Raw genomic sequence first — 13,270 nt, forward strand, 5'->3', positions numbered from 1 at the left:
AACACACTACCTATAACATGCTACCTATAACACACTACCTATAACACACTACGCATAACACTACCTATAACACACTACCAATAACACACTACCTATAACACGCTACCTATAACACACTACCTATAACACACTACCTATAACACACTACCTACAACACACTACCTATAACACACTACCTATAACACACTATGCATAACACTACCTATAACACGCTGCCTATAACACACTACCTATAACACACTACGTATAACACACTATGCATAACACTACCTATACAACACTACCAATAACACAATACCTATAACACTACGTATAACACACTACCGATAACACACTACCTATAACACACTACCTATAACACACTACCTATAACAATACCTATAACACGCTACCTATAACACACTACCTATAACACACTACCAATAACACACTACGTATAACATGCTACCGATAACACACTACCAATAACACACTACGTATAACACACTACCGATAACACACTACCTACAACACACTATGTATAACACGCTACGTATAACACACTACCTATAACACACTACCTATAACACGTTATCTATAACACACTACGTATAACACACTACCTATAACACGCTACCTATAACACACTACCTATAACACACTATGCATAACATTGCCTATAACACGGTACCTAAAACACACTACCTATAACACACTCGCTAAAACAAACTACCTTTAACACACTACCTATAACACACTACCTATAACACACTACGCATAACACTACCTATAACACACTACCTATAACACACTACCTATAACTCACTACCTATAACACACTACGTATAACACACTACCTATAACACACTACCTATAACACACTATGCATAACACTACCAATAACACACTACCTATAACACACTACCTATAACACACTACCTATAACACGCTACCTATAACACACTACCTAAAACACACTACCTATAACACACTACCTATAACACGCTACCTATAACACTCTACCTATAACACACTACCTTTAGCACACTGCATATAACACACTACCTATAACACACTACCTATAACACTCTACCTCTAACATGCTACCTATAACACAATACCTATAACACACTACCTATAACACACTATGCATAACACTACCTATAAGACGGTACCTACAACACACTACCTATAACACTCTACCTATAACACACTACCTACAACACACTACCTATAACATGCTACCTATAACACACTACCTACAACACACTACCTATAACACACTACCTATAACACACTACGCATAACACTACCTATAACACACTACCAATAACACACTACCTATAACACGCTACCTATAACACACTACCTATAACACACACCACGACAACACCACCATAACACACTACCAATAACACACTACCTATAACACGCCACCTATAACACACACCATAACACTACCTATAGCACACACTACCCATGACACACCACCTATAACACACTACCTATAACACACTACCTATAACACACTACCTATAACACACACTACCTATAACAGGCTACCTATAACACACTACCTATAACACACTACCTATAACACGCTACCTATTACACACCTATAACACACTATGCATAACACTACCTATAACACGGTACCTATAACACACTACCTATAACACACTACCTATAACACACTACCTGTAACACGCTACCTATAACACACTACCTATAACACACTACCTATAACACCCTATGCATAACACTACCTATAACACGGTACCTATAACACACTACCTATAACACGCTACCTATAACACACTACGTATAACACACTACGTATAACACACTACCGATAACACACTACCTATAACACGCTACCTATAACACACTACGTATAACACACTACCTATAACACACTACCTATAACACACTACCTATAACACTCTACCTCTAACACGCTACCTATAACACACTACTTATAACACACTACCTATAACACACTACCTATAGCACACTACCTATAACACACTACCTTTAACACACTACGCATAACACTATCTATAAAACACTACGTATAACACACTACGTATAACCCACTACCGATAACACACTACCTATAACACGCTACCTATAACACACTACCTATAACACACCATATATTTACTTACTACCAAAGACATAATCGAAGACGTAAGGAACAAGTGGCCATCCACCTGGTCCATCTGGCCATAATAGTGTGCTCGTGTCAGTCGTGGCCATCCTCTCTTCTATTGGGTCACACTGTTCAGCCGTCATCAGGGTGTCAGCCTCCAAGAGCTTCTCCCCGCCCGAAGTGTCAGCGTTGATGTACTCGAACCATTGACGCTGTTGAGGAGAGGGTGAGTAGTTTGGTCGGTCTCTCTCTCTCTCTCTCTGCATAACTCGAGTGTCAAGCAATGAATAGAATGGCGTGTTACCATACACTTTTGAGCCATACAGCCAGTCATGACAAATACTCCCTCATCACTTACTTGTATTGAATGCATCACTACAAGCTTGATTATTATTATTATTATTATTATTACCTCAAGAAAAAATGAAAATAAACTAAAAAAAATCATAATGCGTAGACTATATAATAAGAATTTGGTTATTCACTTCCCCTATATGGTGACTCCTACAGCTGGTGAGGACGAGTGTGTTTGGTTGAGTTACCCTCTCTTAGTGCACCATACTTTACAGTCTTCTTAACCCACTGTAATGGTCACAGTTTCCTCCTAGACTTATCAAAAGCTAAATACACAATACAACGCTTTAAAAACAAGTCCAATTATACTCTTACAATGGTGTTTTAGCGTAGAGACTGCAGTATGGTGGAGGAAACGGTTAACAGTAGAAATAATTTATTTAACTGCACCGACATTTCTGGAGATGTTATTTGCATGATATTAAACAGAAGAATGGAAAGGACAATGCACAGACAGGTGGACGAGGATATACCTGACCACAAGTAACTCCTATCAGAAGGTTCGTCACGACCAAGCACCGCCACACCAGCCTCGCCATGTTAACACGGTCACTGCTGCGCCACGTCTGTTACTGCCTCGCCTCCAGCAGCTCTACGTGTACCTCATCCCCGCCCGCCGAGGCCACCAGGGTAGGGGTCTTTATAGGGAACACTTGCGACAAGTAGTGACCAATTTTTCTCTCGTCCCAAGTGTTCTGGAACATTCATACTCTGAGCAACACTGAAATTTGTATAAACAACTGTATACTTGTATAGTCCTGGCGACTCCGTCCAGCCCTCAAGTTCAGCCAATAACCATAAGCCTTCGATGTGACGTCATAGGGTATATCCTGTGACAGGAATGTGGTGGTTTAGTTAGCACAATAGATAAGCTTTTAGTCCTTTATATCAGGGTCATTACCTAAGCTTATAGGCAACGCAGTCTTTTCCCGAGTCCTTAACCCCTTCACTACAGGGACGACACTTTTAATATTTTATTTGGCCAACACAAGACGACTTTATTCAACTCAGAGGGGAGCCCGTACAAAGGGGGTCAGTAGACTACCTCCACTAATGTTTACTAATTAACAAATATACCGTACTACTTAGCCTATAGCAGGATAAGCGCACCTCCCCTCTCTCCCCATCAACCTGATCTCGTCACAGATGTTCAACACGCTGGCCACCTTGTGAGGGATGATGAGTGTGTAGGTCGCTATTATGATGTTTATAAGTCATGCAGGTTACCTATGTTATTTATATATGTGTATGTTTTGGTCATCACTATAACAGAGGGTCTCTACCACTTTGTACTACCCAACTGTATACATTCTCCATCTACATCGACTTGGGTAGTCCAGCTCAAGTGGTCTGATATAGGACTCGAACCGGAAACCGTTGGGTCAAAAGACGAGTGCTACATCCACTCGGCCACAACACTTGCAGTCACAGGTGCACACATTTCCCCGCCCCGCCCCATGATCACATCCAGACGTTCATTAGTCCACGTGAATGATACATTGAAGCTCATGAAAGGAGTTAAGTTATGTAACGGCAGGGCGATAGAGACTCAGCCGTTTACCTCGGACTCTTTCAAGAAGTCTATCAATTATAACGTTAAGGAATTGACGCCTCTACCGCTTGATATTAATGGCGGCCAAGTGGTCTCCTTCATCAGTGTCTTTATATCTTGTTTTGACGTTCATGTATGTCTTAGTACTGACGTCATGAACGAATTTCTGTTTAGTAAAGGTCTGTCAGAGGTCAAGGGTGTTCACCATACTTATGTAAATGAAACTATCTTAAACCTCCATCAGCGAGGCTCGATCGTTAACCCCAGTGTGTGAGAGTGAAAAGACTTACCACCAGGCCACCCAGTGTTATTTCTGACCTGAGCTTCCGACTTATTACTCTCGAAAGATCTATCCGTTAAACTCACCCTTTTAATATAAATTATATCTTTTTTTCATAAATATTTTCCATTTCACAATAATATGAACAGGAAGTTGTTATTTATAGGTCAATAATAAAATAATATTTCTGCAAATCTTTATATCATACTCGATACTTTGGTACGTCCCAAAGTACCATATGAAAACATTCCCTGAGTATAATGGGGTCACATGATGATTGGCCCCAGCTTAGTTTACCTGATGATTAAACACCTTAATGTTACCTGGGGGTTAGGTTAGGTTAAGTTACCGTTAGGGCGAATTAAACAGGAGCTAATTTTCAGGTGATCCGAAAAATGAAACAGACTTCATTATCCAAATATTTCCTCACAAACTACTCTATAAAACCTTATTGAAACAAAAGTGAAAGTGGGAACCCAAGAGGATTTTTTATCTTGAATTTCCTTCTGTTACTGTCGTCGCTGATCGCTTGTCCCAGCCTTGAGTCCGGCCGCCTGGTGAGTGAGAAGTGTGTGTGGGGTGAAGGGTGGTGGGGGGAGTCCACCCACGGGTGCTGGTGGTACTCATTAACACCACTGAAGCCGGGTTGTCTGTGTGGGTGATGGGCGAAGGAAGAAATGGTGGCTGCTGCAGGGAGGAGATCCTCTGTAGAGGCTGCTGGCTGTTGCAGGGAGGATTTCTGCTGTTCCTGTGGGTGATAACTTGATGGTGAGGAACCCTGGTCTTCAGAAATGCTGGGTGAAGGCTCGGTTCTTTTGTGCTTGTCAGGATGTGTTGACTGTGAGTTGTCAGAACCGGTCTTGTAGACAGGACTGGCGCTACTTTTTTGTTGATTTTCGTAAGTAAAAACTAGATTTGGTTGAAGTCCTTCATCTGTTGACTGCTGCTGCGAATCTTGGTCACTGACTTGTTGATTGGCGTCAAAAGTGGATTCAGACAGATTAACAACTTGACTGGTAACCTGATACGAGAGTTGACTGTCTTTCTGTTCACCACTCTGACTGTCAGGGTCTTGAGAATTTTGTAAAGTTGACTGGTGACGAGAACTGTCGTCGATTGTTTGTTGTGAAATGTTATGTTCATGTACCGTACGTTGGTCGAGGTTCTCAGTCACCGAATGTTCAAGAATCTGTTGGTTGGGAAACTGAGAGTTAGCTCCTTGAGGACTGAAGGCTGTCTCACTACCTCTCCGAATAGAAGGTACATCATCAAGACAGCGAACCTGACCTTCTGGACACAAGGGCAAAAATCCGTAATTGATCACATCAGCCCTGAATGATCCGTACCGGCGTTTGCAAGTTCTGATGACAGTACATGGAACCACTTCGACTACAGTGGTTTTAGATTCGCCGTTGTGATGTGTGACTGGTAAATGTGTTGGTGCTGCAGTATTCTTGCTGTCCTTCACTGTAAGTAGGTCAGAACCAGTTTGAGGGACGGGAGCAAAATTCTGAGACTCTGTTCTCAGGGAAGCTTTTGAAGGAACATCAACTTCGGGTTCTGGTATAAATGCCACATTATTTATGAAACAATTAAATCTGACGGGACCAGCGTAGTTGTCAAGGCACCGAACTTTGCCCTCAACACACTCCGGTGGAAACCCGTAAACACAAGTGTCCAAAGGATCGTCAGTGTGAGGGCGGGAACACTTGGTGACGGGCACACAGTGAAGCTCAACAAAGTGTCTTTTATCGTCTCCTTCACTCTGCATTGGCAGCTGAGAAAGGTGTGCGAGGTGGCCAAGCATGGAAGGAACGTCATCGGCAGACGGAGACAGAGGCATGATGTTAGCCAGGATGGGTGGCGTCCCAGGTGGCGTGGCAAACGGTACATCAGAAAACATTGGTCTATCTGGCTTTGGCGATTGCTGGTACACATGTAGGATTAGTGCATCGTCAGTCGAAGAAACCACCTGTGACTGTATTTCTGGGAGATACAGGGATAAATTAACAGGAGAGGAGTTCGCCGACTCAAATAAATGGAAGGGAAGTTTTGATAACAAGAGGTCTGGTTGGTGTTCTGGAGAGGTGACAGCCAGTTGTAGCGGCGGTGAAGAAGAGACGAACGACGAAGAAGATATATGTGGAGGTGGAGAGACCGAGGGTGAAGGTATAAAGAAGTACGGCGCCAACCAACTTGAAGTGGAATATAGAGGATGGTCGGAGGTTGATGTAGAATTGAAAGCTTGCTGTGCAGTTTCCTCACTCACAGTCGAAGCTTTGGAGCAGTGTGGGGAGTTCTCGTCACTACAGGAAGAGGTGGGTGGTGAGGGCGTGGTGGACGACAACTTCTGTGCCTCCTTTATCATGGATGAGATAAACTGGCCTAAGAGATGGTGTGAAGATTCTGACTGAGGGTGTTGTGGTGCTGTGTATGATGGCTCAGGGACGTGTTGTGATGATTCTTCCAAGACGTGTTGTGATGATTCTTCCAGGACGTGTTGTGATGATAAAAGAGATGATGCTTGGTGTGATGGTGTCGATGATGTATGTTGTGACTCAGAAGAATGTAAATCGGAATCAGGTGTGTCTAAATTGACCTCGGATCGTGGAAGCTGCAAAAAATCATAATCTAAGTGAAACGTGGTAGATGAAGGGGCCGAGGACCCAGGTGCTGGAAGTGGTGGTAAATACCCGAGTTCAAGAGAAGGAATCTGGATGTTTGAATCAATGGAAGGTGTTAATATATCTGTAGATGTTCCTCCACTTCCACTTCCAGAACCTGTGATACTTCCAAAACTGCCACCACTTATACTTCCAGAACCTGTGGTACTTCCAAAACTGCCACCACTTATACTTCCAGAACTGATGCTACTTCCAAAAATGCCTCCACTTCCAGAACCTGTGGTACTTCCAAAAATGCCTCCACTTCCACTTCCAGAACTGGTGCTACTTCCAAAAATGCCTCCACTTCCACTTCCAGAACCTGTGGTACTTCCAAAAATGCCTCCACTTCCACTTCCAGAACCTGTGATACTTCCAAAACTGCCTACACCTCCACTTCCAGAACTGATGCTACTTCCAAAAATGCCTTCACTTCCAGAACCTGTGGTACTTCCAAAGATGACTCCACTTCCAGAACCTGTAGTACTTCCAAAGGTGCCTCCACTTCCAGAACCTGTAGTACTTCCAAAGGTGCCTCCACTTCCACTTCCAGAACCCGTAGTACTTCCAAAACTGCCTCCACTTCCACTACCAGAACCTGTACTACTTCCAAAGGTGCCTCCACTTCCAGAACCTATAGTACTTCCAAAACCCGTAGTGCTTCCAAAGGTACCTCCACTCTCACTTCCAGAACCTGCAGTACTTCCAAAGGAGCCTTCACTTCCAGAACCTGTAGTACTTCCAAAGGTGCCTCCACTTCACTTCAGAACCTGCAGTACTTCCAAAGCCTTCACTTCAGAACCTGTAGTACTTCCAAAGGTGCTCACTTCAGAACCTGTGTAGGTGCCTTCCAAGTGTGCCTCCACTTCCAGAACCTGTAGTGCTTCAAAGGTGCCACTTCTTCCAGAACCTGTAAGAACTTCCAGAACCTGTAGTACTTCAAAGGTGCCTCCACTTCCTTCAGAACCTGGAAGTACTTCCAAAAATACCTCCCTTCCAGAACCTGTAGTGCTTCCAAATATGCCGCTACTTCCAGAACCTGTAGTACTTCCAAAGTTGCCTCCACTTCCAGAACCTGTAGTACTTCAAGGTGCCTCCACTTCCACTTCCCTGTAGTGCTTCCAAGGGCCTCCACTTCCACTTCCAGAACACACCTTTCGAACCTTCCTCCCTTCCAGAACCTGTAGTACTTCCAAATGCCTCCACTTCAGAACCTGTCCTCCACCTGTAGTACTTCAAGGTGCCTCCACTTCCAGAACCTGTGCCTCCACTTCCACTTCCCTGTACTTCAGTTCTTCCAAGAACTTCAGAACCTGTAGTACTTCCAAGGTGCCTCCACTAAACTTCCACCTCCACTTCAGAAGTACTTCAAAGGGCCTCCACTTCAGAACCTGTAGTGCTTCCCAAAATTCTGCCTCCACTGAACCTGTCTGGCTTCTCTTCACTCAGAACCTGAAGTACTTCCAAAGAACCTGTAGTACTTCCAAGATGCCGTACTTCCAGAACCTGTAGTACCAAAGGTGCCTCCTCCACTTCCAGAACCAGTAGTACTTCCAAAGGTGCCTCCACTTCCAGAACCTGTAGTACTTCCAAAGGTGCCTCCACTTCCACTTCCAGAACCTGAAGTACTTCCAAAAATACCTCCACTTCCAGAAGCTGTAGTACTTACAAAGATGCCGCTACTTCCAGAACCTGTAGTACTTCCAAAAGTGCCTCCACTTCCAGAACCTGTAGTACTTCCATAGGTGCCTCCACTTCCACTTCCAGAACCTGTAGTACTTCCAAAGGTGCCTCCACTGCCAGAACCCGTTGTACTCCCAAGGGTGCCTCCACTTCCAAAACCTGTAGTACTTCCAAATGTGCCTCCACTTCCAGAACCAACATTGTTTTCATTTCCAGAATTTGCTCCACTACCAAAAGTGGTTCCAGTGTTGAGGTGGTGTATGACCCCGCCAAACACCCCACCTCCTCCTGCTGGTCCCTCGCCCACCTTCAGCTCTTTCATCATCTCCTCTATAGCTGAGTCGTCGCAGCACCGGACCCTCCAGAAGATGAGACAGGGTGGAAGGTTGCCGTAATTTTGTATATCGAGTTCCGAGGACCCGTAGTAGTTAGGACACACTCTCCGGGTCACACAGGGGCACAGGGCTTCAGCTCGATCGTAGATCATTTTCAGACGGTTTCCAGATGTCTGCTTCGCCGTCAGCGCCGCCATCATCAGCCACACTCTGGAAAACCGACGTTAAGAATATATTGAAAAAAGTAGAATAACATTATAATAATAATAATAATAATAATAATAATAATAACATCAATATTAATAATAATAATAGTAGTAGTAATATATAATCGGTCATTGATTTGGTTCTATAAGAAAACAATAGTATAACCAGATGAGTACACACACACACACACACACACAGTTTCGAGAGAAAAAAATTACTTAATTTTTGTACCACGTGAGACAAGCATAGGCAGAGTATAATACAAAGCATCCTGTCACTCACCCGAAGAACGAGAGGTATTTAGTAAATGTTCATTAAATATTTCACCAATCTACTACCGATTCAATACAATCCACTTCCAATCTTTTGCAAATCCATTACAATCTGCTGCCAATCTATTACAATTCACTACCAATCCATTACAATCCGCTACCAATCTGCTTCCAATCCATTACAATCTGCTACAAATCTACTGCCAGTACATTACAATCGACTACCAATCCATTACAATCCGCTACCAATCCATTACAATCCACTACCAATCTGTTGCTAATCCATTATAATCCACTACTAATCCATTACAATCTGCTACCAATCCACTCAGTATTCATGTGCTGGCCTGCTAAGCAAATCTGATAGGCCCGTTACTGTACTGTAGTTCTGTAGAGTAACGGGTTGTGTAATGATTGTTTACCAGACCATAGCTCACAGCTCAGAGAAGAACAACACGTAACAGTAAGTAGATGCGGAGGTGTACACCCTCGTAAGTTGACCCACCCTTTATAATTAAAGTGAGATTAAGATATGACCCAGCAGAGGTCACGGTCACAATGATACAGAGTTCTCACCGCCACCTGATTAGTCAAACCGGTGTCATGACCATTTTAACACAAGAAACTACCCTCCAGCCCGCACCATGCACCTGATCAAACTCAGCTCTCTCGACACACCCAGAATAGTGTTAATTAGTAACGACATCTGCCGGCCTGACACCGCCAATATAAGGGGCCGACAGCTCCTTCCCCGACACAAGGGAGCGACAGACCTAAGAGGCAGACGGAGTCACACTCGTCAGCAGTCAAGGTTGGGAAGGGAACATTCAGCCCAGCACCGAGTCCCCAGCTAGCAAAGTCTCCCACAGGAGACAGAGTCCAGCACCCGCCGGGACCACTCTCTTCAGCAGCACCTGCAGACATTCCTCAGCTGCTGGGCCTTCCTCAAGTCACACGTGAGTCATTGTCAGAGCGATCCCTAGGGTGAGTTACTTACGGTGGGAAGTGTATCCATTTCATGTATGTGTCCAGGATTCTTTGTCTAGTAACGTGGATAGATTTATTAATGTGTCCGTGTCATTCAGTTAACTAATAAATAGCTGTACTTAGAAGTGGTGTTTGTAAGATTTCCCTTAGGAATATATTTTATCGGTTAAATAACTACTCGACCACGCTACCAAACTTTACAATCCTACAACTATAAATGCTTACTTTACTTGTACTTCTTACCTTACCTTCATTACACGAGTAACAGAGATTTGTAAAAATTAAATGAACGCTGATGATAGTGAGGATGGTGAGGGAAGGAGGGAAGTAGAGAAGGGAGAAAGGATGGAGGTAGAGAAGGGAGAAAGAAGGTAAAGAGGGAGGGAGGAAGGAGGTAAGGAAAGAGGAAAGAAGGTGGTAAGGAGGGAGGGAGGGAGGGAGGGAAGCACTACACTTAACAAAACAAACCAATATAAACATGAGTCAATATCAATATTACCTGATCCACATGGTGACGTCACTCACTCAACACGTCCTCCCAGATGATAAACAACACCGGCCACGTCCTATAACATGGTAACCACTTCTTTGTTTTGGTGCAACACTAAAGAACACTAAGGAGCTAGCCAGGTGATGTAACAGGGAGGACGAACCACTCTGGTCTAGAATCCTACAGCCCGGCAAGACCCTCTTATAGCCTGAGGTTACCTCCGTGTTGCCAGGTAGTGTATTTCTGACGGGTATTTTTCACTCAGTAACCGTAGGATTATTGTAGCTAATCCGGTCACCCTTTGGCTGAGGGATTTCCTCCCGGGTGTTTTTCTCCACTCGACTTCCCACGGTGTTTGGAGAGAGAGAGAGAGAGAGAGAGAGAGAGAGAGAGAGAGAGAGAGAGAGAGAAACCGACGCTTGAATGATCATGCATTAATAATAATAATAATAATAATAATAATAATAATAATAATAATAATAATAATAATAATAATAATAATAATAATAATAATAATACAGGTGGTAATAGTAGTAGTACAGGTAGTAGTTTGTGATAATTAGGTCCAAATAAATTTGTATATCTGCTTTGTTGATTTGGATTTTTTTGTATAAGGTAAACTACATTAAACTTACAGATCTTGGAAAGAGCAGTGAATTAATGAATGAGATAATGTCTGCTACACTAACAGGAAAACAAATGAAGAAGCAATAAGATAAGCAACAACTTCAAGAGAAATACTTGAAATGTACAGAAAAATAAAAATTAGATACTTTGGTCATATAATTAGGGGTGAGGTGATAATAACAGAAATAGTAATGGACAAAGTTGAGGGTCAGGGGGGCCAGGGGGGCCAGGGGGGGCAGGGGTCAGGGGGACAGGGGAAGGCAGAGACTGGGATGGACGAATTAGATTAAAAACCGAGTCCCCAGAGAGATACAAAACCTTGGAGTATTGGTAAAAACATCCCAAGAACATTTAGAGTAGAGGACTGTGGTCGCAAACCCTCAGATATGATGATAGTGCTCTGATTGGAGGAATAAACTGGTGGAGAAAGGTGAAGGAGAGGTTGGAGGCCAGAGTAACTCAAAACAGTACCATTAGTAGTACAAGTGGTGGTAGTGATTGTAGAAACAGAAGTATAATCAACTGTTAAAACCACACTTCAGGTAAAGACCCACCACCAGCAGTAGGCCCCATAAGAAGCAATCCAGGTCACTATCTAACAATTATCTGACACGTCACATCTCCTGACACACGACAGACAGACAGACAGACAGGACAGACAGAAAGGACAAGTAAGGCCAATCACTCTGGGGGATCAGGGTGGTGGAGACAAGCCGTGACCTAGCTTGACCTCCGGGCTATACTGTATACACTTTCACCTCCCATGACCCCTACAGGTATAGATAATCAACTCCCAGAATGCCAGATATTATAATTATTTCTTCTTCTTTTTTTACCTGGACGTTCAACACCCCGCCTTACACCATCCGGAGAGACTGTACTGTGGTCCATAATAACCCAACATCAACACAACCTCACACACAGATGGTCGACTTCATGAATAAACTTCAACTTTTATATTCGTGGTTTGTTGGTGTGACTCAGATGTTTTGATTCTCTACCGGGTGACCCCCCCTCCTCTCTCTCTCTCTCTCTCTCTCTCTCTCTCTCTCTCCTTAATGATGTTCTTCCACTGAATTACCAAAATTCGAGTTTCTGGAGAGCAAATTAAGAAGACACCCAACTATGGTTCTTTTAAAACTATCATTACCTCAATCTAAATACAAACTCACTTTAATCTTTATTTAGAAGTGAATTAATATATATATATATATATATATATATATATATATATATATATATATATATATATATATATTTATATATATATAGTAACATTAATAAAGGCAATGATTAATCTCATACGAAAGACTTAAAGTTATTTCAAACATACGCACTAAAATCTGTCCTTAAAACTATATCAATATTGTCATTATAACAGCTCAGTGTTACGGTTATAAAAGGATAACTCTCATATACTAACCCTACATTAACTGTCTGTCTGTCTGTCTCTCTGTCTGTCTGTCTGTCTGTCTTGTCTGTCACGAAATATACAATTATTCGGGAAAAACATTGAGACCATCTGTAGATAAAACACTGAGGCTTATGTCACCTGATAGATTAACCACTTTAGTTTAGGTTAGTTTAGGTTAGGTTAGGTAGAACACGCGAAACACTAATTGAGCTGAGAAGTAAAGGAGATGACAGGCGGGAGGACAGGTAGACAGAGAGGTGACAGAACACTATTAG

The 13,270-nt window shown here is 42.9% G+C and overlaps 1 protein-coding gene across 1 annotated transcript; it reads right to left on the bottom strand.

The window, feature by feature from the left end:
- Window positions 1–4,499: 4,499 nt before the first annotated feature.
- LOC121871150 (nuclear pore complex protein DDB_G0274915-like) lies at window positions 4,500–9,195 on the bottom strand. The gene is given in 4 exon segments (XM_042373293.1): window positions 4,500–7,736; window positions 7,948–7,975; window positions 7,978–8,055; window positions 8,433–9,195. Coding segments are annotated over 4 exon segments (3,840 nt in total). The 3' UTR covers window positions 4,500–4,765.
- Window positions 9,196–13,270: the final 4,075 nt, after the last annotated feature.

The sequence above is a fragment of the Homarus americanus genome, unplaced genomic scaffold (assembly GCF_018991925.1).
Source record: "Homarus americanus isolate GMGI-L3 unplaced genomic scaffold, GMGI_Hamer_2.0 scaffold40565, whole genome shotgun sequence".
NCBI classification, from domain to species: Eukaryota; Metazoa; Arthropoda; class Malacostraca; order Decapoda; family Nephropidae; genus Homarus; species Homarus americanus.